We start from the raw sequence: 22,388 nt of genomic DNA, 5'->3' as shown, positions 1-22,388 counted from the left end.
TATATACAAAGGTTGCATCTATGGTTGAAGGCATATATGTACAAGCATTTAGAAAAAGAGAAAGTTGAGGAAGAATTACCGTCCTTCTCGATGCTCGTAATGAAGTGTAGCGCGGCCTCCCCCATACTTAAGCATTGTGCTAAACATGGAAGAAGAATCATGAGCATCTTGTGGCAACTGTGATTGTCTTACTCCATGAGATCTTTCTTCCTTGTCCACGAAATCCTCCCCCATGCTTAGCATGATGCTAGGCGTGGAAGGAAAAGATGGACCATCTTTCAATTCTTGAAGTCCTTCCCTCATGTGTATGAATATCATCTTCAATGTGTCTTCACCTTTGTTGCCTCAATTTTCCTTCAACTTCTTCTTGTACTAAGTCATGGTCCCAATCATTGCTTCACATCATCGTCGCCTCCTTCAATTCCTCGTTGTCTCATTGCTGCCTCATCTTCATGAATTTTTTTCTTTCAATTTCCAGAACAGAACATGTACTGAAACATTGCTCCATTGCGAAGTGCACGAATTTTCCTTTCCAACAAGTTCTTATTCGCACAAAATTGATTCCGAACAAGAGACTTGTGTCCATTTTATCCCAGCGCTGCAATCTGTTCCGAATTTCAGAACGCGCAGCGTCCAAAGTTTTTGCCATATCTCCTTGTACGGGTCTTCAAATTCATTGATCTTGTATGCGTTGGAACGGGAATTTCATGGAGATTCTGAATATCAACTTTTTCTTCCTTGTACATCTCTGTCCATATGCAAAATTTGATGAAAATAGCGGGGCTTGCTCTCGAACTTTGGGGATGTTGACGAATTTGATTTCTTCTTTGATCACGAATTCATGGGAACGCTTTGTCATACCTGCAAAATAATTTAAGTGCACAATCTACCCCCAAGGTGACAGTCGGGAGTAGAGACAATTGCCAACAAACCTACCATTCCTAAGATCTCAAATTGTGGCATAACTAGCTTAGCGAAAAAAATAAAAACCTAGTGAGTGTACGTTTGTGCTAGTGTAAATACAAATGAGAGGATATATAAACAAAGATAATGTTTACACCTAGTTCTAAACACCATGTTTACAATTAGATTGCCGAACTTCTCCATAGCCACAAAGACTTATTTAACCAAGGTCAAAACACCATGTCTATCCCAAGATCAATAGGCCTTCATAGCACAAGAAAAAAAATAAAGCACATTGCAAAGCTTATAAACCAACCAAATGCAACATGAGAACAAAATGGATTGTTATCTTGGTCAAAAGAGCTTAAAGATGGAAGTCCGCAAACAAGTTTAAACACCACGTTTACACAAGATTGCAAAAGGTAAATGCTGTCATGACAAGCATTACATGGATAGGAAAGCATACATCAATAAGATTGAGACCAAGCTAGCAAAATGAGGGCATGAATAATGGAATGGATGCAAAGTGCAAATGCAATGTTAGCAAAAACAAGTGTTAGCAAGGTTGAATGGACCTTTCGATATTGTTCCGCAACTAGTTTATTCAAAAACAATTGCTAAGAGTGACAAAAAGCCTTCGCGACACTTCATAAGAAGTGAGGTTTTTGTCAATGAAAAGGTTATTTATCGAAAAGGACCAAGCAACCGAGCTAATAAGGTTTTAGAAGTAGGTTTATGGGTTTCCTATATTCTGGTCTTAAAACAAAAATTTTGAAGAGAGAGTGTTGGGTATACAAATTCTATCTAAGGTGGTTTCAAAAAAACTAGAGAGAAACAAAAGTTAGATTTTTTTTAATAAAAAACATACCCTATGGTTTTGGGATTGCTCTGTGAGTGGTTTTCCTAAGGGTTTTAGGATCTCAAAAGCGAGGCTAGTCAATGTTTTTAGAAAAGGTTTTTTTTAAAATGCAACATGCAATGCAATGCAAGGGTGAGACGAACAACACGGTATGCAATGCAACACGGGGTGGGTGAACAAAATGATATGACATGATGAGGTGGTCTAAAACAAAACAAAAAGTTAGCCTAAGTTAACTAGCCACAAGTTTAGAATCAAAGGGTGGTACAATGCTTCATAAATCTCTCTAAAATGGACACAAAGAAAAAGACTCTAAGCACTAATAGGCACACAAAAAGGTCTACAAGTTTCCCAAGATCAAATAACAAAGTGCTCCCTCAATAACATTTAGAATGAACAACATGAAATTGTGGTTTTTGTTAGAGCAATGGTACAGTATTACTTGATATTCCGATTAAAGAGTGCAATGTAGACGGTCATATTAATATATAAAAAATAAAAGATCGGGTTGCCTCCCGCAAAGCGCTTCATTTAGAGTCATAGAGCTCGACTTTCTTACATACCTTCTCATTGATGCGAAGCCATGGTCCTTCATGCAAGAGGTTAAGGTGTTCCATGCAGCTCTTATTCCACTTCCCATGTTGGACATGATCAATCACGCTTAATGGAAAACTTGCCCAATCGTCTCTCACATCATGGTCACCTCCTTCTTTATTGTCCTTTGTCGCTACGTTTCTTTTCACGGATTTTCCTCTCTGTCCAGATAGGGAATTGCTCCAAACAACTGATCCAATGCAAGGTGCACGAAATCTTCTTTCCAACAAGTCTTCATTTGCCCAAAACGCATTCCAATTGAGAGAGTTATGCCCCATTTTCCAGTCACTGCAATCTGCCCCGTGCTGATTTCAGCACATGCATCTCCGATGTTTGAGACATAGCTCCTCCAGTGGGTCTTCAATTGTATCGATCATGGATGTGTTGAACCGAGGACTTGATGGAGATCCTGAATATTCAACTTTCTTGCATTGTAAATCTCTGGACTTGCGCACAAAATTGATGAGGCTTAGCGACATCCGTTCTTGAAACTTGAAGATGTTGATGATGGTGTTCAAAATTTTGGGCACAGTTTCCCTCCTCATCATTTGAGTTTCATGTCCTGCATGGTTAGTGAAATTCGGGGCTTCTCCCGACATGTGCTCTTTTAGGGTCATGAGTTTGACCAAGCGCAAAGCAAGATCGAGATTTGTAATTATTTGTAAACATATGCAACTAGGTGTGTGGATTGGATGAAGCGGATCTTGATGGCCATGAGGAAGACTGAAACTTCTTAACGTAGAACCATTTTGTGTACCACTCAAGTACGATCTTGCATCTATATCAGCCCTTGCATTTATGAGCTTTCCATCAACCATCAGTTCCTGATGAGATATACTAATGCACAACGAAGAGCAATTCACATCTCCTCTACAAATAGCGATTCTTCATGGTTTCTTCCTTATCTATAATTTCCAAACCTGTGAGTTCAGTTCGCCAAGAGCGCGTGACATATCTTTAGGCAATTGTTCTGATGCAACTATAATGAGATAGCTAGTGGCAAAATCCGCGAGCTCCACATAAACCAGATCCACTAGCAATGGCAAGCACAGGGACTCCATCCACCAGTTCTTTGCTGAGCTTCTGATCGAGGTATGCGACACTGGTTCTGCTGGAGTTCTTCTCCTTGTTTCTCCTGTCCTAGATGGGAAAGTACTGCCATGATATCCTGATTCACTTTCTTAATAGAATACATATTTTAGGATCATTGTTACTCAACTCATTTTCCTGAGAAGCTACAGAAGACCTGCTATTGTTCTACTAAATCAAGAAAGTTTAGGGAAAAAAGTTTAAGCGAGAATACTTGGAAATAAACACTGCTATAGAATAACACATCACAAACACCCCCATCATCATTGGTTCAACTTCAAACTGAGGGGGGCGTGGAGGGAGGGAGGAGTGGCGGAGGAGGTGGTAGCAGGGGAAGAGAGAGAGGTGGTGGCAGGAGGTAATAGTGGACACCATTGCCGGTTTGTATTAGGTCCGGATAGGTTTGATAGGTACCACCAATGAGCATCAGCCACCATCATCACCGAGCATCACCACTGGTTCGTATTACGACCCGGTGGTGATACCCATCACCATATATTTTTCCCTTCCATCTCCCTCCTCTCCCTCTCATTCCTCTCCCTGTCTCCCATCTCCATCTCTCTTCCTTCCCACTCCCCCCACCCCCGTCTCCCCCGCTGCCATCTCTCCTCCCTTCTCTCCCTTGGCTGCCCCCTTTCCTCTCTTTTTCCCACAGCCACCTCCGCTGCTCCTCCCCTCTCCCTCTTCGGCCGGCGCGAGGTAACAATGCTGGCAAGTTTTTGTTTTTTAATAGGAAGTATGGTGATGTGCCACTCCATCACCATCGACGCTAATCCAACGATTGGTCAAACCAGCGGTGATGCCATACCTGGTGGTGATGGAGTTCTCTATACTAATGAAAACGTGTTTGAACTGAGTTGCTTAAAGCCTTGACCCAGCAGGTAGTCCCTATGCAATATTTGCCCCCCTTTTGTATACTTGGATAAAGATCCATATATTTTTGAACTAAAGAAAAATGGTATGGTACTATGGTATATCATTGCTATAGAGCGAGAAGTCTTCTTTTACAATGCTAATCTCACTAGCACGAGTGGCATTTTATTTACTTGTCAAAACTGAAGAAGTCGAGCTTTTGGCATGTGAGATAGTCTCAATTAATGTACATGCTTCCAGTAGAACGAAGGCACACGGAATTTGGGTGCAATATTTATGCTGGCCTAAAAAAATGTTTTCTCTACAACAGAAAGAGAATGCATTGGTGAATGTTCAGGCACAATTCACATGCTTCCCGGTGCCTGAAAAAGAGCGACAATCTCAATTGGGGTATTGGATCCTCTGTTACTCATCTTGCCTTCTGGGTTGAGGCTACCACTGCATATGGATTTTCAATGGAAAGTGCATGTTGTTCTGTATCATTCATAAGTGAAGGGTACACACATGTTATCAACCATGCTGAACTGAAAGTTTGTAGTAGTATGGAATAGAAAGTTTAATACAGGTGTGTCGTGGTTGGTGACATATTTGTGCACCTCCTTGATAAATAGCAGGGTTACTCAAGAATGATCATGTTTAGAATGCACTTGAGGTTACTCAAGACTCTGTTTGGCTGATTCTGCGCTACATCTTTAATGTGTTCTTTTGTTTTTATGTGTCAATGAATATGAAAACAAACAATTATCCTTTAAGAGACCACATGTGCAGTAATATGTCATTTTATTGTTAATTGTCCTTGCCATGCATATAAAGTTGCCACCCTTGTTTTATACAGTGATTGCCCTTGACATGAATAGCTTTGTTCTAAGCTTGGCTACTATAACCTATTTTGTTTCCTCCATAAATAAAAGATCCAGTTCTCGTATTTAGAACAGGAAAGTAAATGTGTAAATACTGGTCTATTCGGAAATACCATTTTAGATCTATGAATCCACGAACTGGCCAACATATGACACACCTTGAGATTGAGGAGAAATGGATCCTCCACTTCTCCGCGCCCCTGCTTTGAGTGAAACAATGCAACTTTGAAGGTTATTAACTCAAATTGGAGTGTTCACATATATCATCTGTACGTTTTAGTCCTTCTAGCTGAATGCAGCAGACAACAGTATTATGTTTCAAAGGCCACCTGCACTTTCAATTGGAAGCGATATGAATATGCTGTAATCAATTCAACGATCTCATCAGACATAGTGCAGCGAAATGTGTTTAATGATCAAAAGGTGGAGGCTTTTATATGTATACCACTACAAAAGTTGACCCCGACGTCCATACCACCAAAAAGTTTGGAGACACCTATGTACCATCGCGTTTTTTCATTTTCACCTCTATACCATTCCATCCACCATCCGCTAGGAGTTAACAGATTTGAGCTCTGACATGTGGGCCTACCCTAGTAAATTGACCATTTTCCCCTCCCAATCTCTCCCTCCCGCACTCCACAGCAGGACGCGAGCGCCACGGCCCTCCCGTCGGGTCTGCACGCGCCATGGCCGGCTGTCGGGGCCGCGCTTCGCCGCCGCGCCATGGCCCTCCTGTCGGGGCCACGCATCGACCTCACCCGTGGCACGGCGTGGCGAGGCTGGCCGGGGCGGGGCGCCCCGCGTCGAGGCCTCGAGGGCGGCTGCGGCAAGGCCCGCCGGGGCGGGGCGGGGTGCAGCCAGGGCGGAGCGCGGCGGGGGCGGCCAGGGCGGGCGCCGCGCGACGAGGTCCGCCGGGGCGGGCGCAGCATGGCCACGGCGAGGGCGGCCAGGCCGAGGCCTCTGTGGCAGCAGCGAGGAGGCGGGATGCGGCGGCCGCACATGAGAGGCCGCACCCGGTGGCCGATGATAAGGCATAGTGCCAGAGGTAGTCCCAGCCGAGCCCCCATGCGCCACGCGACGAAAGGAGGGACGCGATCCGCCGGGAGTCAGGGAGAGAGGAAAAGAACAGTGAGGAAGAAGGAGATGACAAGTGGGGCCCACTCGTCATTCACAGAAGTAGAGAGTTAAACAATTTTTGGCACCCAAGGGTATAATGGTCTTTTTGCAGGTCCGTTAGCCTCCGTTAGCACTCATTCGGAATAGGAGCAGAGAGCATAGGAGCGGCAAACACCACCATCTCTTCCCTGGATAAGCTAGATACATTAGGAATGGGAGGTACAGGCGGGAGTACAAACTGTAGGATAAGGCTAAGAAGAGGAACATCAGCATTTTGTTCACCTAAGAATGGAGTACAAACTGCCGACACCTGTGTTGGTCGGTGTCTCTGCTCTGCTCATTGCATCATATCACACGTACCAGACGTGTCCAGACGTTGCCTTCCTTGCTCGCCGGCGAGTACTAGCAGTGGTGGCGCTGGCGCCGGCGTCGGCGCGCGGTGCTACGCCCTGCTTTCAGCTTCACCCCCTCAACCTCGATCCAGTAGAGCTTCCTGAGGGCCTGCTTCTTCCCAATTCTGCCAATGCCGTCGCTCCTGGATATCTTGCTCTCGCTGTTCTGCGTCACCACCATGTGCCGGCAGAAAGATGTTGGAAAAAAGTAGGTCAAAAGGACGAAAATAAAGGGAAACAGGAAAAAGAGGAAAATGGTGTCCGCACCTTGATCTGAGCCACAACTTCTTGTGTGCCTTGATTTTGAATTGTCAGAACTGCGTACCACAAACAAGCAATTAGCTACGTAACAAGCCATGCACGGTGTAAAGTTTTTGAAAAGGGAATCTTTGAACATTTGAAATATTAAACAAAGACTAGTTACAAAATTAATTACAAAACTTGTCTGTAAACTACGAGACAAATTTATTAAGACTAACTAATCCATCGTTAGCATATATTTACTGTAGCGTTAATGTAGTAATTTATTGTCTAATAATCATGGCCTGATTAGGCTCATTAGATTCGTCTCGTAATTTACAAGCAAACTATGGAATTAGTTTTTTTATTTTGTCTAGATTAATACTCCATGCATGTGCAGCAAGATAATTTTGGAATTTAGAATTTTGCATCTAAACAAAGCCCATGTTAGTATGTGAACATTAAACAAGAATCATCATGCAGTGTCTTTATTATAATAAAAGAAATCAACATGCTAACGTAACAAGCTGGAAGAAAAACAGATTCTCCAAGCTTTCATCTATTTATCGGTTCTGTTTGAAATTGGGATGGAATGCATTTTCTTTCTTGGGATTGAATGCATTTTCTTTCTGTTTTCTTGCCATTCTTCTTGCTGATAGCTCATTTGAAACAGTTTAATATTTTTTGATAGCTCATTTGAAACAGTTTAATTTTTTTTGGCTGGGAAGAATTTATGTATCGTCTCCTGCTATACTTAAAGCATTTCTTTTGCATTTATGCTTCACGGAAGTTTGATTTTTACTGGTGTTGTAGCTCGTATATGGCCGACATGGTGTACACGTAACAATTTATTTTTTGAGAAAACAATATTTACCTCATTTATGCATACTGTCTTTAGGGAAGCGTACTGGCTGCGATTTTGATCCCTAGTATAGCTTGAGGATACAAAGAAGACTTTGTTTGACGAGCAAGGCATTGGTGGTCGTCTTGGATATCTTTGCCAAGAATGGATGGAGAAACAATAATGGACTTTGTTTTTAATCATTTCAAGTCGTTTGTGTACTCTTTTCTCTACTCTGTCTGCTTGTGTGCTGAGAATTTTATAAAAATTTGGTTGTGTGCGGTTGCAGAGACGTCTCCTTTTTTCTGAAAACAATATGCTTCACAGACATGATGTTGTATATTAGCTCATTTGCAAAAGCAGATTTGTAGCCTTTGATAGTGTAGATCGATTAGTAGATGTTATCCCTGGTGAAATCTGTTTGAATATACAAATTAATTAGTTTACTAAATCTGAGTTTCCAAAATTGATATATGAGATTACTATATTTGAGTTTCTGTAATTTAACAAGCTCAAAAGTAATTTGTTAGAGCATCTCCAAGAGCTCTTGTATCTTGGGTGGGTTAGCTAAAGAAAGAAAAGAAAGATAAAAAAACCTCAATTCAACAGAAACTCTATCTACCTCGTCTTCTATCCTTGTTTTCTATTCAGGGGGTGCCGCTGAGCATCTTTGCCTAGCGCTAGCATCCCTTTTTGGATTTTGGAGAAGCTGTTGAATTTCATCCCTTTTTCGCTAGCTATTTCATTTTACATAATAGTTATATCAGGATTTTTCGCTAGCTATTTCATTTTACATAATAGTTATATCAGGATTTTAGCTATTCATAGATACAAGAACTCTTGGAGATGCTCTTAGTGGGGATATATGATATAGAAAATGTTTTGCATTATTGAAATCCATGAAAATGAGTATCGGATCTTTGCTTAGTTGGGCATGTTGTTACCTTGCATCTTGATTGAATAGCCCTTATGTCATAATAACTTTTGGTTGTGACTTTTTCTAGTAGTTTAATCATTTTGGTGGTATTTTTCTTGCTGCTTCTTGTTGTGTTTCTGTAAGGGATCAGTGCTGGGACTAAGAGGGGAGGGGTGAATTAGACAACTAAAAAACTTTAACCTAGGACTCCAACTAAATTACACAAAATATAAACTTGAATAAACTATTTATATATGCAACTATAGTTCTTCTAGTGAGAAACTCTCATCTCAAATGAGTTTTGCAACCTATAGCCAATCGTAACTTGATGTTACACTATAAATATAAAGGCACATAAGTTGCAAGTATGAAATGTGGAAATATAAAGAAGGGATGAGAGGAAGCAAACTCTCCACGTGACAATTTATTTTGTGGTATCAGTAGGCACTAAGCCACCTCTAGTCCACATTGTTGAAGCACTCAATCAAAAGTATCGCTTCTCGACTACCAAGTCTTTTTCGGGGACTCCTTGACTTGAAAGAAGACTAGGCCACCAAGGCTCACACCAAGTTCCCGGTCATCTGCATCCCATTTTCCCATAAGGAGCTTTTCCACGAAGGATGGGGTCTCCATGTTTTCCGCACAAAGTTGTCGTCGCCACTCCGCATCAAGCTGGAGGGTCGAAGACATGCCGGCAAGCCACTAAAACTCCGAGGGGCCGGCACACTGAGATACAAGCTTGAGTTTCGCTCAAGCACAGCACACAAGGCAGCAATACTTTGCTCTGTCACTCTCTCAAGAGCTAAGCTAGCACTAACACTTATAAAGCTTGTGCTAAAACCTATAGATGTGATCACTAAGCTTAAGAGTGGCTTGGAGATGTTCTATGGTGTTTATGTGGTTCCTCTTAGCTCCAGCAAGCTCAAATGACCAGGGGTGAGGCGTATATATAGCCCATCAACTTCATAGAGCCGTTGCTCCAATGGCTAGAAAAATTGCAATAGTATCGGTTGAGCTGATGCCTATGCATGGGGTGTCAATTCAACCGGTCACCCTATGCATGCCGCATATAGCCAACAAGTCTTATTTTGATGACATCATTGCACTGACGCCTTAAACCGAAGCACCGTTAGTTCAACCGGTCATGAAGACTTCGTCTTGTGCGCCCTAATATGCTCTCTGGACACTAGTACCACGCCTTCCAAACTGACCCGTCGGTTAAACCGATCGCATAAACATTTCTTGTGTCGTCTAGTCTTGCACCGGCAATGCACTGATGCTTTTAAGCCGCAGACCATCGGTTCAACCGGTGGTCTTCACTTGGCCTGATTGATTCACGCTGATACTCTCATAATTCATGTCGTCGGTTCAACCGGTCTCCCATCTTATGCAGAACTCATCCAATTCAGCACTTCTTGTTTTGCTAGGGCTTTGCACTTCATCCTTGGGACCTAATATCATTTACTTAACAGACTTGTTAGTCTCGTGATCATATTGTCACTCAATCACCAAAATCACGAACTATGGCTTAATGGAGCCTTGTTTCTTACAGTTTCTTGATGGTTATTTTCATGCATCAATTACAACTAATTTTTATTTTGATGTATTTATTCATAGTTGGTAGACACTATTTATTCAGATCTATAGCTTAATTATTGCATTTTTTGCTCAGCCTATACCTTTTGCTTGCTGTGTTGTTTACACACTAGTATCATATGAAATATTTTGTAGAAAAACAAAGAGGCAAGTGGGTATAGGCAAAAGACTGTCTTGGACTAGGAGTCAATCACTTCGATGTTTGGGAAAGATCTTGCAACTAGTGATGCAGTAAAAACTGTAGCTGAAAGCTCTAAATAAAGAGATGAGTAAGAACTTTATCATCCACCTCAGCAAGTTTAAAGAGACAATGGTCCAGTGACTCATTTATCTATATGATAGCTGAAAAATTCGACAAATTTATTGATGCACTCAAGGAGGATGCACCTCAAAGCTAACATCTAAAAACATTCTCAACATATTGAAAGAGGTGGAGGGGCTAGATGAAGACAGTACACTTTATTGGAATTATCTGATATTCTAACATGTAATGCAAGTATGAGTATCTAAGTATGGCAATATATGTTCAGTCCTGAAGCAGCTAAAGAATTAAAGAAATTTCATAGAGGACCAGGCACTCTAATTTTCTATCTATAAATTATCTAATTTAATGGTTAGGACACTGAACTTAGATTATTTTTCCAATAATAAGTAGGCGGTACCATATGGGTGGGCACTGGTGACTGAATTCCAAACAAGTGTAGTGTGACTGAACATATATTGCCATTATTCCTGTTTTAAGGGGGATCATATTTGTTATCATTTGAGGGAATTTGTGTATATCAGGCCAGCTCCAGTGTGTGGTAAAATCGAATAGTGGGGATTCAAAACCGAACAATACACACTGCGACGGTCGAACTGTCGTTGTCAGAGTGAAAATCGACCTCAGGACTCTGTTCGACGATGCAAGAACACTAAAAAATCAGACACCGCGGACATTGCGGGATGCGCGAGCAGCAGAACTACCAGCCCGTTCTTCCTTCCACCCAGGCGCACAAACAAGATCCAAACAAAGAGAAAAATCAATCTGTGTGCTTTAAAGAAACAAGCTAATCAAAATGAACGGGATATGAATGTTTCTTGGGCATATCCTTGGCCTCCGTCTTTGCTCGGCGCCAGCAACCTCGTCAACCACGGAGCTGCGTGCTTGAGCCTCTCCTCAGCCGATGGCCTAGCGCGAGTCACACAAGCACCGCGAAGGACGGACTTGATCTACTTGGGTTTGCAGCTAGTTGACTTGATCTGCTCTCCTCTATTGCTTAATTTTTGGATCCATCACCGGAATATAGAGTCTTTTACCTATATATCCCTATGAAAGTTGGTGATTATCTATATACCCTTAAAAATTCACTCACACTTCGCGCAAAATTTTTTTTACCTGGATACTCTTCCGTCCTCCTTCCATCCATTCTCGCCGTTAGGCATCCTGATATGTGGACCCTGGCCCCACCTGTAAGTGGCTACCTCCTATCTCCTCCCCTTCAGACTGAGCACGCCAACGAGGAGGCCATGCTCGCGCGCGCCATGGCCGGCAGAGATCCGTGCCGAGGAGCCAGTCGATGGCGACCGGCTACAGCTGCTTCTTCCTGACCAGCCTCGAAGCAGCCCGACCGTGCGTCCTCGGGCTCGCCCACGGACGCGGCCGCGCGGGGGACCAGAGGAGCTGCTCCAGCGTGCTGCGGAGGCCGGCCGCAACGGCCTCGTGGATCTGGGCGGCGCCAATCCACGCTTGGCACTCGGCCCCCGCCTGGCGGGCCTCCTCCTCGAGCTCCACTTGCGGCGGAGCGCACGGCCGTGCGCTCCAGCTCGGCCTCGCGCTTCACGGCCGCCAGCAGCGCCCGGGCGTGCCCGCGCCGTGCCTTCCGGGCCGCCGCGCGCCCGCTCGCCGACATCGAAGCGCGCGGTGGTGGGACCGGTGGGTGCGCGCGGAGCTGGGCGCCTGCGGCATCTTCAGCGTCGCGGTGGACGGCGCCAACCGGCTGCTGTGGATGGGCATGGGCCGACAGCGGCAGCAACGCCAACGTCGACAGCGGCAGCAAATATCAACTGCAGCAGCTAGTAGGTCACTGCGAGTCACTTATATTTTGGCCCCACTTGACAGATTAACACCGTTAGCTTCAAATCCGTCAACAAACAGAGGTAAAAGAAAATTCACGCGAGGATATATACATGCGAGCAAACTTTTTAAGGACACAGAGGTAACCACGAAGTTTTATAAAGATACGTAGGTAAAAGACTCCGGATTACAAGGCTTGGAGAGAGAGTGAGGAAGGGGAAGGGTGAGAGAGGAAGCAGAGCACGCCAGTTGATTAGAGAGGGACGGAGACACAGGTGGTTGAAAGATTTTTTATTTTGCGGAGACCCCAGTAACAGATGTCCACGTGGCAGCCGTTGAACCAAAGTATTGGTCCTGTTTGATACTCTAAATGAGTTAGAAATTAGAGTTAGTTTTTAACTCATGACTAACTTTGAACTAACTCTAACTAAAGAAATATTTAGACGCAAGAGTTAGAGTTAGATTAAATGCATTTTTTCAATCATTGGCTCTTTTAAACTCTTTTTCCAGCCGGATCTAGTGTGGCTAGCTTGGTGTAGCCGTGTTCTGCCCCAGCACACCCTCTCTATCATGGGCAAGGTCCGCTCCTTCTCCCGGCACGGCAGGCGGCCCTGCTCCTGCCGCTCTACCTGCCATGTGTCGATGCGGGAGAGGAGGGCGCGGACCTGGCTGAGCTCGCCGGAGAGGTGGTCCCGGAGCGCGCGGGCCTCGTGGGGGCCCAGGGACACCGGCTTGAAGGTGACGTACCCGATCGTTGTTGAGGCTGCCGCCGCCGCGGCTTGCACCTTCGACCCGTCGCCGTGCGGGGGACGAGGCGGTAGTTGGGGCTAGGGTTGGGCGGTATGGGCGCCAGCGGGGCCCGCCCCTCCCCCTAACTGTGGGCGAGGAGGGCGGACGCCTCAACGACCTCGATTGGGCAGGGGACGAGCGGAGGGTGGCGCGCGAGGATGAGCGGCGAGGGGAGAGTGGCGCGCATGGCGGGGCCGCGAGGTGGCATTGGCGGCGCTCGCCCCTACTCGTGCGAATGGGAGAGACGGCCACAAACGGATCTAGGGAGAAAAAATGGGCCCCACCAATCTAACCCTAATAAGCACCCCTTGGATGGGATAAACTAAACTCTAATCCTGGTATTCAAACAGGCCACTGTTCAGCATCCGTGGCCTTGATGGGTCGAACAAGCACAGGAGCTGACGTAAGACATGTGCACAGAGAGAAGAGGGAGAGGGAATATGTGTTACACTTTTGTGTGTATACCTATCACGTGGAGTGTGTGTGAGAAAGGAGAGATTTTGATAGGTGTGCGCGCGCGTGGAAAAGAGAGATTGTGAGAGGGGTGTGTATGAGAGTGATGCATTTGGTATTGGTCTAGTTATTTTCATCTAGTATATATTGTTTGTTTAGCTTTAAAATGATTCCCTGTTTAGTCATCCAAACATGATATGTGATTTAATTCATGACAAAAGATTTCATATTACCCAGATAAAAATATTAGAATTTAATTATATTCCTTCAAATTTATTTCCGGTTGAAATTGAATTGGAATCTGATTGCTGGAATAAAACTCATTTCTAAGCATCCAAACGGGCCCTTAAAAAAAGGTGGAAAAAGTCCATTTTTGGCCCCTCAACTATTGCGTTCGTCCAACTTTAACCCCCAAGTACAAAACCGGGTACAATTAACACCCTAACTTATAATACCAGGCAACTTTGACACCTGAGCTCGGGTTTGTTGGTTTTGAGCTGATGTGGGCCGGTTTTGACCCGCCACGGTGGCATTGACCGCTAGGTCGGACGCGACCGCGGTAAAAGGTGCTGCCGCCGCTCTCCCTTCTCTCTCTCGTCATTCTCTCCCCCGACCCCGAACCCTAGCTCCACCGCCGCCCGACCTGGCTCCCTCTCCCTCTCGCCGCCCGACCTGGCTCCCTCTCCCTCTCGCCCGACCTGGCTCTCTCCCTCTCACCGCACGCCCGACCATAGTCGTAGACGTCGCCGACGAAGCTAGAGATCCAGGTGGAAGGTATGTTCTCATCCATGTGCTTGACTGATTGTTGCTTGTTTCTTTCGTGGGGGTAAAATCGAGGACCTGATTATAATGTCTTTGTCAGAGATGGATTCGCTAGATTTTCTTGATGTTCGATTTCACTTTGGGGGAGAGTTTATTAATGATGGGAAGGCTCTACACTACTGCGGTGGAAAAGAAGGGGTTTCATCCATAGAGCGGGACAAAATTTCCCTTCCTAAGATAACTGGACATCTCAAAGACCATTTTTCAGCCCAGTGACCCTGTACTTCTCCACTGGCTTTTCCCTGGTAAACAGCTAGTGGATGGCCTTAGAGCTTTGGTAGATGATAAGTCTTGCAAGGTTATGTGTGATTCTATAACTGACAGGGGGGTTGCCGAGGTGTATGTAGAGCTGGTCATTGTTGATGATAAAGAGCTCGACACAGAGGGAAGTGACTGGGAGGTAGAAACTATAAAGGAAGGTTTTGTTATGATAATTTCATCACCTGAGAAAATACAGAAGGATGTAGCAGCAGCCAGAAAATATTGTGAATGGATTCGACAGACAAAGGGGAAGGAGAAGGCTGTTGTGGTGGAGTCAAACTCTGAGAATGATAGTGATTACAACCCAGGTGAAGATGATGACGAAGCAGCCCATATCAGAAATGAATTGAAGGAATTGAAAAAGAAGTTGAAAGCTGGTTGCTTGGTCCTTGTTGATGGCGAAGGACAACAAGTGAATGCGGAAGGATTAACAACATCAAATGCAGCAGCTAATGAACAAACAAATGATGACAGTGATACACCTTATTTTGATAGTGATGAGGAGGATGACTCATATGATGAAGGTCCTGATGGAGAGCTTCATAGGAAGAAAAAGAGTTATCCTACATTTGAAAGTAATGCTAATGTACCTAGCTTCACTGTTGGAATGGCTTTCAGTGAGAAGTAAGATTTCACACAGGCTGTTATAAATCATGGACTTGTGGAAAGGAAAATGATCAAGTTTGTGAAGAATGAAGCAAATAAGTGTAGAGCTGTGTGCACATGGCCTAATTGCCCCTGGGTTTTGCATCTTTCAAAGACAACAAGAGCTGAAAGTTGGCACCTGGCCACATGCAAAGATGTACATACATGTCCTCCAAGGAGAGATAACTCTCTGGTCACAGCTAGGAGAATAGCAGATAGATATGAAAAGTTCATCAAAGCTAACCCACAATGGAGTCTTGAGAGCATGAGGGAAACAATCCAAGAGGAAATGTTGGCAGATGTTAGTATCTCAAACATTAAGAGGGCCAAATCAATAGTGATGCAGAGAATGTTTGATGCAACTAGAGGGGAGTATGGTCTGGTTTTTGACTACCAGCTTGAACTGCTAAGAAGTAACCCAGGAAGTACAATTGTGGTGAAGCTTGATACAGGTGAGGTTAGGCCTACTTTTTTGAGATTCTATGTGTGTTTTGATGCATGTAAGAAGGGGTTTCTTGCTGGCTGTAGGAAGGTTGTAGGGTTAGATGGCTGTTTCTTCAAGGGTTTAACTAATGGGGAATTGTTATGTGCTTTGGGTAGAGATGCTAATAATCAAATGTACCCTATTGCATTGTTAAGCAAAGACTTGCAGATTGGTGATGGGGAGGGCTGGGTAATCATTTCTGATCAACAGAACAGACTCATCAATGATGTAGAGCAATGGGTACCCAAGGCAGAACATAGGATGTATGCCAGACACATATATGCTAATTGGAGGAAAAAGTTCAAGTAAAAGAAGTATCAGAAGTTGTTTTGGAGGTGTGCCAAGTCTTCGTCAATGAGCCTGTTCAACTATAATTTGAGTATCCTAAGTGAGAAAACACCAGCAGGAGCTGATGCTATAATGAGGCAAGATCCACATCACTGGAGCCGAGCTTGGTTTCAACTTGGGTCTTTCTGTGACTCAGTAGACAACAATATGTGTGAGTCCTTTAACCATTGGGTTCTCTAAGCTAGATTTTCGCCTATAATCAGTATGCTGGAAGGAATAAGACGGCAAATAATGGTTAGAATTCAAGAAAATAAGAGCAAGGCAGACAGGTGGACAGGACTAATCTGTCCAAACACATTCAGAAAGATCTCAACATACATCAGAGTATCTGGGTTCTGTCATGCACTAAGCAATGGTGCCAATTGTTTTGAAGTAACTCATAATGGTCATAGGTTCACTGTCAACCTAAATGACAGAACATGTTCATGTAGGTTTTGGCAGTTGTTAGGTTTGCCATGCCCACATGCTATTTCTTGTATATACTTCTGCTCAAAGCAGTTGGATGAATTCATAGCTCCATGCTACTATGTGTCTGAGTACAAGAAGACCTATGAGCACTGCATGCAACCTGTAGAAGGCAGGACAAGCTGGCCTATATCAGACAGGGAGCGGCCACTTCCTCCAAAATATGTCAAGATGCCAGGCAGGCCAAAGAAAGAGAGGAAAAGAGAGGTAGGGGAGAAAAAGAAGCCTGCTAAAGGTAAAATGTCAAAAAAAAGAACAATAATCAGATGCAGGAAGTGCAAAGGCATTGGTCACAATAGAAGTACTTGTGAGAAGAGAACAGGTTCAACCAGTGGAAGTACTAGGCAGTCAACACCTCCTCCAACTGACAGTGTCTCTAGGGTAATGTGCCTTAACTTAGTCATGGTTTACGCTTTAGTAATGTGCCTTTTGACATATATGAGACATCTAAATTTCAGGACCTGGTCCACACATCTCAACAAAGCTCTACCAGTAATCAGAAGAGGAAGGCAACAACGACGACAAGTACAAAATCTAAGAAATCAAAGACAGGAGCAACAATTCAAAATGTAAGCCACCAATCTGCAATACATATACTTACCACATATGCAATTTTTCTAACTAGTTGTCTCTACATAAATGTAGCCTGGACTACCTGGACAGAGGGTACTCAGGACATCTGCAAAGGGCAAGGCATCAAGCAGCACCAAACTACTTGCTGTAGCACCTCCAAGCAAGAAGCCAAGTCATCCAAAGCTACCTGCTCCAACTACTTTGCTACTGAAGGTGCCAAACCATATGACTGAATGAATATGTAACTTAATTATTAGCTTCTGGCATATGTGACATTATGAACCATGTTAGTCCCAGACTCCCAGTTATGAACCATTGTATGGTCTGGCAACAAACTTATCACTCAGTCTCAGTTATGAACATGTTTATGGTCTTGTGTTTATGGTCTTGTGATTCTGTGATTCTCTGTTTTTGTGATACTGTGTTTCTGTGATTTCTGTGTACAAGCTGCTCCATTTCACTAAGTTAGTATAGTTCATTCGACTCAAAAATCCAAACTTAGATTCATTGATAACTTAGATTCATTGATAATTGAACACATGGAATCTACATTCAGTGGGACAAGCATAACACAGCAGTGACAATCATAACACAGCATAGCAGTGCACTGAACAAATACATTCTCTCCTTCTCTAATTGACCTATTCTACCAACTAAAACAACTTGCGGACTTTGCACATCTCTTCTAGCATTAACATCTGCATCTTCACGGCCTACAGTGAGACTCCTAGCCACATTCTCTCTTCTTGCTTTGGCATATGCAGCTTGTAGGGCTGCATTCTCCCTTCTTGCATCAAGCAGAAGTTGCTTCACGAATGGGCTGTGTGGTGGATCCACCCACAACCAAAAATCACAACCTCCAACCTAACAAATGAATCAAGGAACATGAATCCAACACAATAATGAATCAAATCGCCAGGACCCAAAATGAAATCAAAGCCACCCGATTTGATGACTTACCCTAGCTCTGGCACACTTCAGATACCTCATCCCTGGGTGCAAATCGCTCCATGATGTGAACCTCGCTGCTTTTGCCCCACATTTGCACATCACGGCTGGGGTGTAGTCCAGCGGCCTCTCCCGGTAAGGAACAGGGGATGACGAGTCCACATTCCGCTCGGCGGAGCAAAAGCTCCCCCTGTTATGGCTGGATCCGCTCGAGCTCGCCATCGACGATGCGGTCAGGGAAGGGAGGAGGACCTAGGCTTCGGTGCAGAGAGGGAGAGAGCCAGGTCGGGCGGCGAGAGGGTGAGGGAGCCAGGTTGGGCGACGGCGGCGGCAGAGCTAAGGTTCGGGGTCGGGGGAGAGAATGACGGGAGAGAGAAGGGAGAGCGGGCGGCGACACCTTTAACCACGGTCGCGTCCGACCTGGCCGTCAATGCCACCGTGGCGGGTCAAAACCGGCCCACGTCAACTCAAAACCACAGAACCCGAGCTCAGGTGTCAAAGTTGCCTGGTATTAGAAGGCAGGGTGTTAATTGTACCCGGTTTTGTACTTGGGGATTAAAATTGGACGAACTCAATAGTTGAGGGGCAAAAAATAGACTTTTTCAAAAAAAAAAAAGTTGAAAGCCGGAAGATGCGGTGGGGTCGTCCAGGAAGGGACTGTTCTCTAGGTTGAGGCTTTAAAAAAAAAAAGAAAAAAAAGAAGCGACTGTTCTTTCCCTCCGCTCATTTTCCTCTCAGCCAGACCCAAACTCTCGTCGGATCCTCCTCGCCGGTGCGGCTCCTCCCCGAAATCCGGCCGAATCCGCGGTCGTGGTTCCAATGGAAGCCCATAGGGAGAGCTCCGAGCCCGCCCCCGAAACGGCGGCGGCTGCATCCGCGGCCGCGGCCGCGTCGGTGCTTGACGACGACGACCTCCTCCGCGAGATCCTCCTCCACCTCGACCTCCCCACCGCCCTCGTCCGCGCCGCCGCCGTCTCCAGGCGCTGGCTCCGGTGCGCCTCCGACCCCGCCTTCCTCCGCCGATTCCGCGCGCGGAACCCGCCCCGCCTCCTCGGCTTCTACGTCAACACCGGCGAAGCGCAGCGCCTGCGCTTCGTGCCGCTGGCGCGGGACCCGGAGCTCGCCGCCGTCGTCCGCCGTGGCAGCTTCGATTTGGGCGAAGAAGCCGGATCCGTGCGGGACTTCCGCAACGGCCGTCTCCTCGTCTTCGACGACGGCAAATACGTCGTGCGCAGCCCGCTGCACCCTGAGCGGGGCACTGACAACCTTCGGGAGCCTCCGATCCCGACCGAAGCTTACACCATCCTTTTCTACTTGATTGACTTCTTGTTCTACGAGAGCAGTGATAACAGCGTGGCGTGCACTTCGGTGATAGTGATGTGCACTGAGCGGCAAGCATGGGTGCACCTATCCGACTTACAAGGCGGAGTCTGGAGTGAAGGCCGCTACTCAGGCATGATAGATATACCAGCACAAGGATCGTTGAGGGGATGCGAGCACCATGCGTTGCTTGCCAATGGCAAACTCTACATGTTATGTTTGCCGCATCACATTATTGGGTTTGATTTGCCCTCCACGAGCTCTTTCTGTATTGAACTCCCAGACGGAGTGCAGTACGAGTTTCTTGAAACCATTGGGCTGTCCTGTGCCAAGGGCTCAGGATTTTTCCTCATCCACTTGAAGGGACTTCAGATGTCTGTTTGGCTCCACAGAGTGGATCACAGCAGCATCGGCACTTGGAAGCTAATAGATACAATTTTTCTGCCGCAGGCATTTGCTCACCTTGTAGAGCTCACTTGGGATTCGCTGCCTGATATTATTCGTGTGGCTGCAGTCGGGGACAATGCTGACTTTGTGCTCTTGCGGATACAATATAAACTCTTCTATATGCATATATCAAGCAGGACAGTGGAGGAGGTATATGAGGCGAATCAAGCCCATGGTTTCTTGTATGGGGTCTATCCATTTATGATGCCTTGGCCTCCCACCTTCCCAGTGCTGAGTGGTGGAAATGATCATGATCGGTGATCCTTTAAGGTTTGTCTTCAGTGAACGGGATGTGATTCTTTTCAAGCTATGGGTTCATGATGTCCTTCTGTTCCTGCTGTGATTGAATTTAGATGGATGAAGAATGTTAGTTATATGTTAGATTATCATTTTTTTAGGACTCTGTTTCTGTCTCATTAAATTTGTACCCTATGCACTAAAAATGTTTTAATCAGGCTACTTTTTTTTTTCTGCTGCACAGCTAGCTTTATATATGCATTAACTGATTCATTGTGCCTCAGCATTTGCTATTAAGAGTTTCTGTTTGGTCCTGTAGCTAGGGGTGGTAAAGGGCCTTGCAATTTGGCCTAGAGAATCTAAGGGCCGGGCCTTAAAAGGGTCGGGCTCTAATTCTATATAGTTTTGAGCTAAAATATTTAAGGGCCATGGTGGGCTGTGAAGAGGCCATTAGGGCCATGGCCCATTACCACCCTTGTTGTAGCTGTTTCACAGGTAATTTATTTTGACCATGAAATTAATGTCACATTTCAGTACTTGAACACACTAATATTTGTATGGTTGGGATAAGTAAAATGATTGTCACGGTGCCATATCCTTCAGTTTTTCAAAGGCGTTGGCCTAGGGGTCTGGACGCAGCTCGCCTTGGGGAACAGTTACGCCTTGTTGCCTAGGCGTCGCCTAACCGCCATCTAGGCGTCTGGGCGTACCCAGGCCGCCATGGGTGCCTTGTCGACTTTGAAACACTGATTTCCTTTTAGTAGCCAGTTCTCAAAGAAGTTTAAATCATGTCATTATCCTTTAGTACAACAGTCAACGTCTCATATACTGTATGCATAAACTATTTAATATCCACAAGGTTCATGCATCAGCAGTTCTCATTTATAAAGCAGAATACAATGAAAGGAAAGATTCAATGATAAGATGCCTGCATAGAAGAAGAATGGACCTGTGCTTCTTTTTGCACCAAACATCTATGAAAAGATGACTACATAGCAAAACAAGAAAATTAAGGAATAAAATATTTTTGCATAGTCAGTTTTAATGTATACATCATCACGGCTATCTTTCCATCATTGATTTATAATGTGCCGTACATTGTAACTCTGAGATTTATCATAAAGTCAAAGAAACAAAACTAGTAAAACTAATCAGTGTATTTTCCAGATATGTTAGTAGTTTGTTTCTTACTACTATATCCTTTCTGGGCGACTGGGCCAATTTTTTGGATCCTATCTAAGCCTAGCAGCCATCTCATTCACCATTTCAACAGTTGATGCTACCATTATTTTTCTGTCACTGACCTGCAAAGTGCTAGTGTCTTCGTAATAGCTCCACAAATACCCAAAAGCAAAGTGGGCACGAAAGGAGCAGGTTGAAGTTTGAATGATGAATTGTGACAGCCTTTAACTATACTGCGTTTTACACGCCTCGTCTAGCCAGCTAATAATGTGATAAGTTTCTGGTCTAAAAAGTTTTTGAAAATGTTTCTTGCCTGAAATTCCTTAAATGTTCCAGGTTCAATAATCTCAAATGAGACATTGTTCTTGTTCTTGGTGAAATATTAAACCCTGGCTTCCAGGCATCGTTTTCACTGCTTTAGCTTGTCATAATGTTTTGTTTCTATGTAAAAAGTAACAAATTTGAGATGAATGTCTTGAATACAATTTCAGCCATGAATTTTGTGTATATTTTATATTTTTTTGTTGAGAGATCAATTGAACAAATTTATTAGGTACTTTATATGAATAAGTGTTCTCTCGTGAATTAATAAATCCATATTTTAATGGTCAAGTACATTGAAGTTTGAACACTAACCATCACATTGTCATGACAGGTTGATGTCTGAAGCCATCATGTTTATTAGAAAGCATTGGTCTATGGATCCTTATCGTTTCAGCATTTTCTATTTTGGTCTTCTAGACGATGCAATTCAATGAACTTATAATCCTTGTATGTGGAGCTGATAGTCCACTAGTTTACCTAAACATGTGTGTATTTGTTGGTTAAATACTGATATTTATACTGAGGATATACAGAATGATTAGCCTATTGTCATCTTGCAATAGCAAACAACTCATCATGCTTGAAAGTAGAAGTAACCTGCTATATAACACATGAGTAACTGATATTATTAGAAACAGAAGTCATTCAGCTTATTCACAATTCATATTCTTGATAACTGAATCGCTTCTTAAAGCTGAAAAAGGGTGCAATAACTATGTTTTATATAGGTTCAGATATTTTTCATATTTTGC

General features: G+C 44.4%; 2 protein-coding genes and 1 long non-coding RNA gene across 3 annotated transcripts; 2 read left to right on the top strand and 1 right to left on the bottom strand.

Moving 5' to 3' along the window:
- The first annotated feature begins 5,867 nt into the window (after nt 1–5,867).
- LOC120653724 (myosin IC heavy chain-like) lies at nt 5,868–6,218 on the top strand. The gene has a single exon (XM_039931406.1). It carries the CDS (start codon nt 5,868–5,870, stop codon nt 6,216–6,218), a length of 351 nt encoding a protein of 116 aa, XP_039787340.1.
- A 4,863-nt stretch (nt 6,219–11,081) lies between these two features.
- LOC120698952 lies at nt 11,082–12,414 on the bottom strand. The gene is made up of 2 exons (XR_005685131.1): nt 11,661–12,414; nt 11,082–11,591 (listed from the first exon to the last, which is right to left on the bottom strand). It is a non-coding gene; the product is annotated as an uncharacterized LOC120698952 (long non-coding RNA).
- Nucleotides 12,415–18,770: 6,356 nt separating this feature from the next.
- Nucleotides 18,771–22,182, top strand: LOC120698944. The gene is made up of 2 exons (XM_039982753.1): nt 18,771–20,163; nt 21,968–22,182. Exon 1 carries the CDS (start codon nt 18,946–18,948, stop codon nt 20,152–20,154), a length of 1,209 nt encoding a protein of 402 aa, XP_039838687.1. The 5' UTR covers nt 18,771–18,945; the 3' UTR covers nt 20,155–20,163; nt 21,968–22,182.
- The last annotated feature ends 206 nt before the right edge of the window (nt 22,183–22,388 follow it).

The sequence above is a fragment of the Panicum virgatum genome, chromosome 1K (assembly GCF_016808335.1).
Source record: "Panicum virgatum strain AP13 chromosome 1K, P.virgatum_v5, whole genome shotgun sequence".
NCBI classification, from domain to species: domain Eukaryota; kingdom Viridiplantae; phylum Streptophyta; class Magnoliopsida; order Poales; family Poaceae; genus Panicum; species Panicum virgatum.
This window is presented reverse-complemented; position numbering and strand designations above follow the sequence as displayed.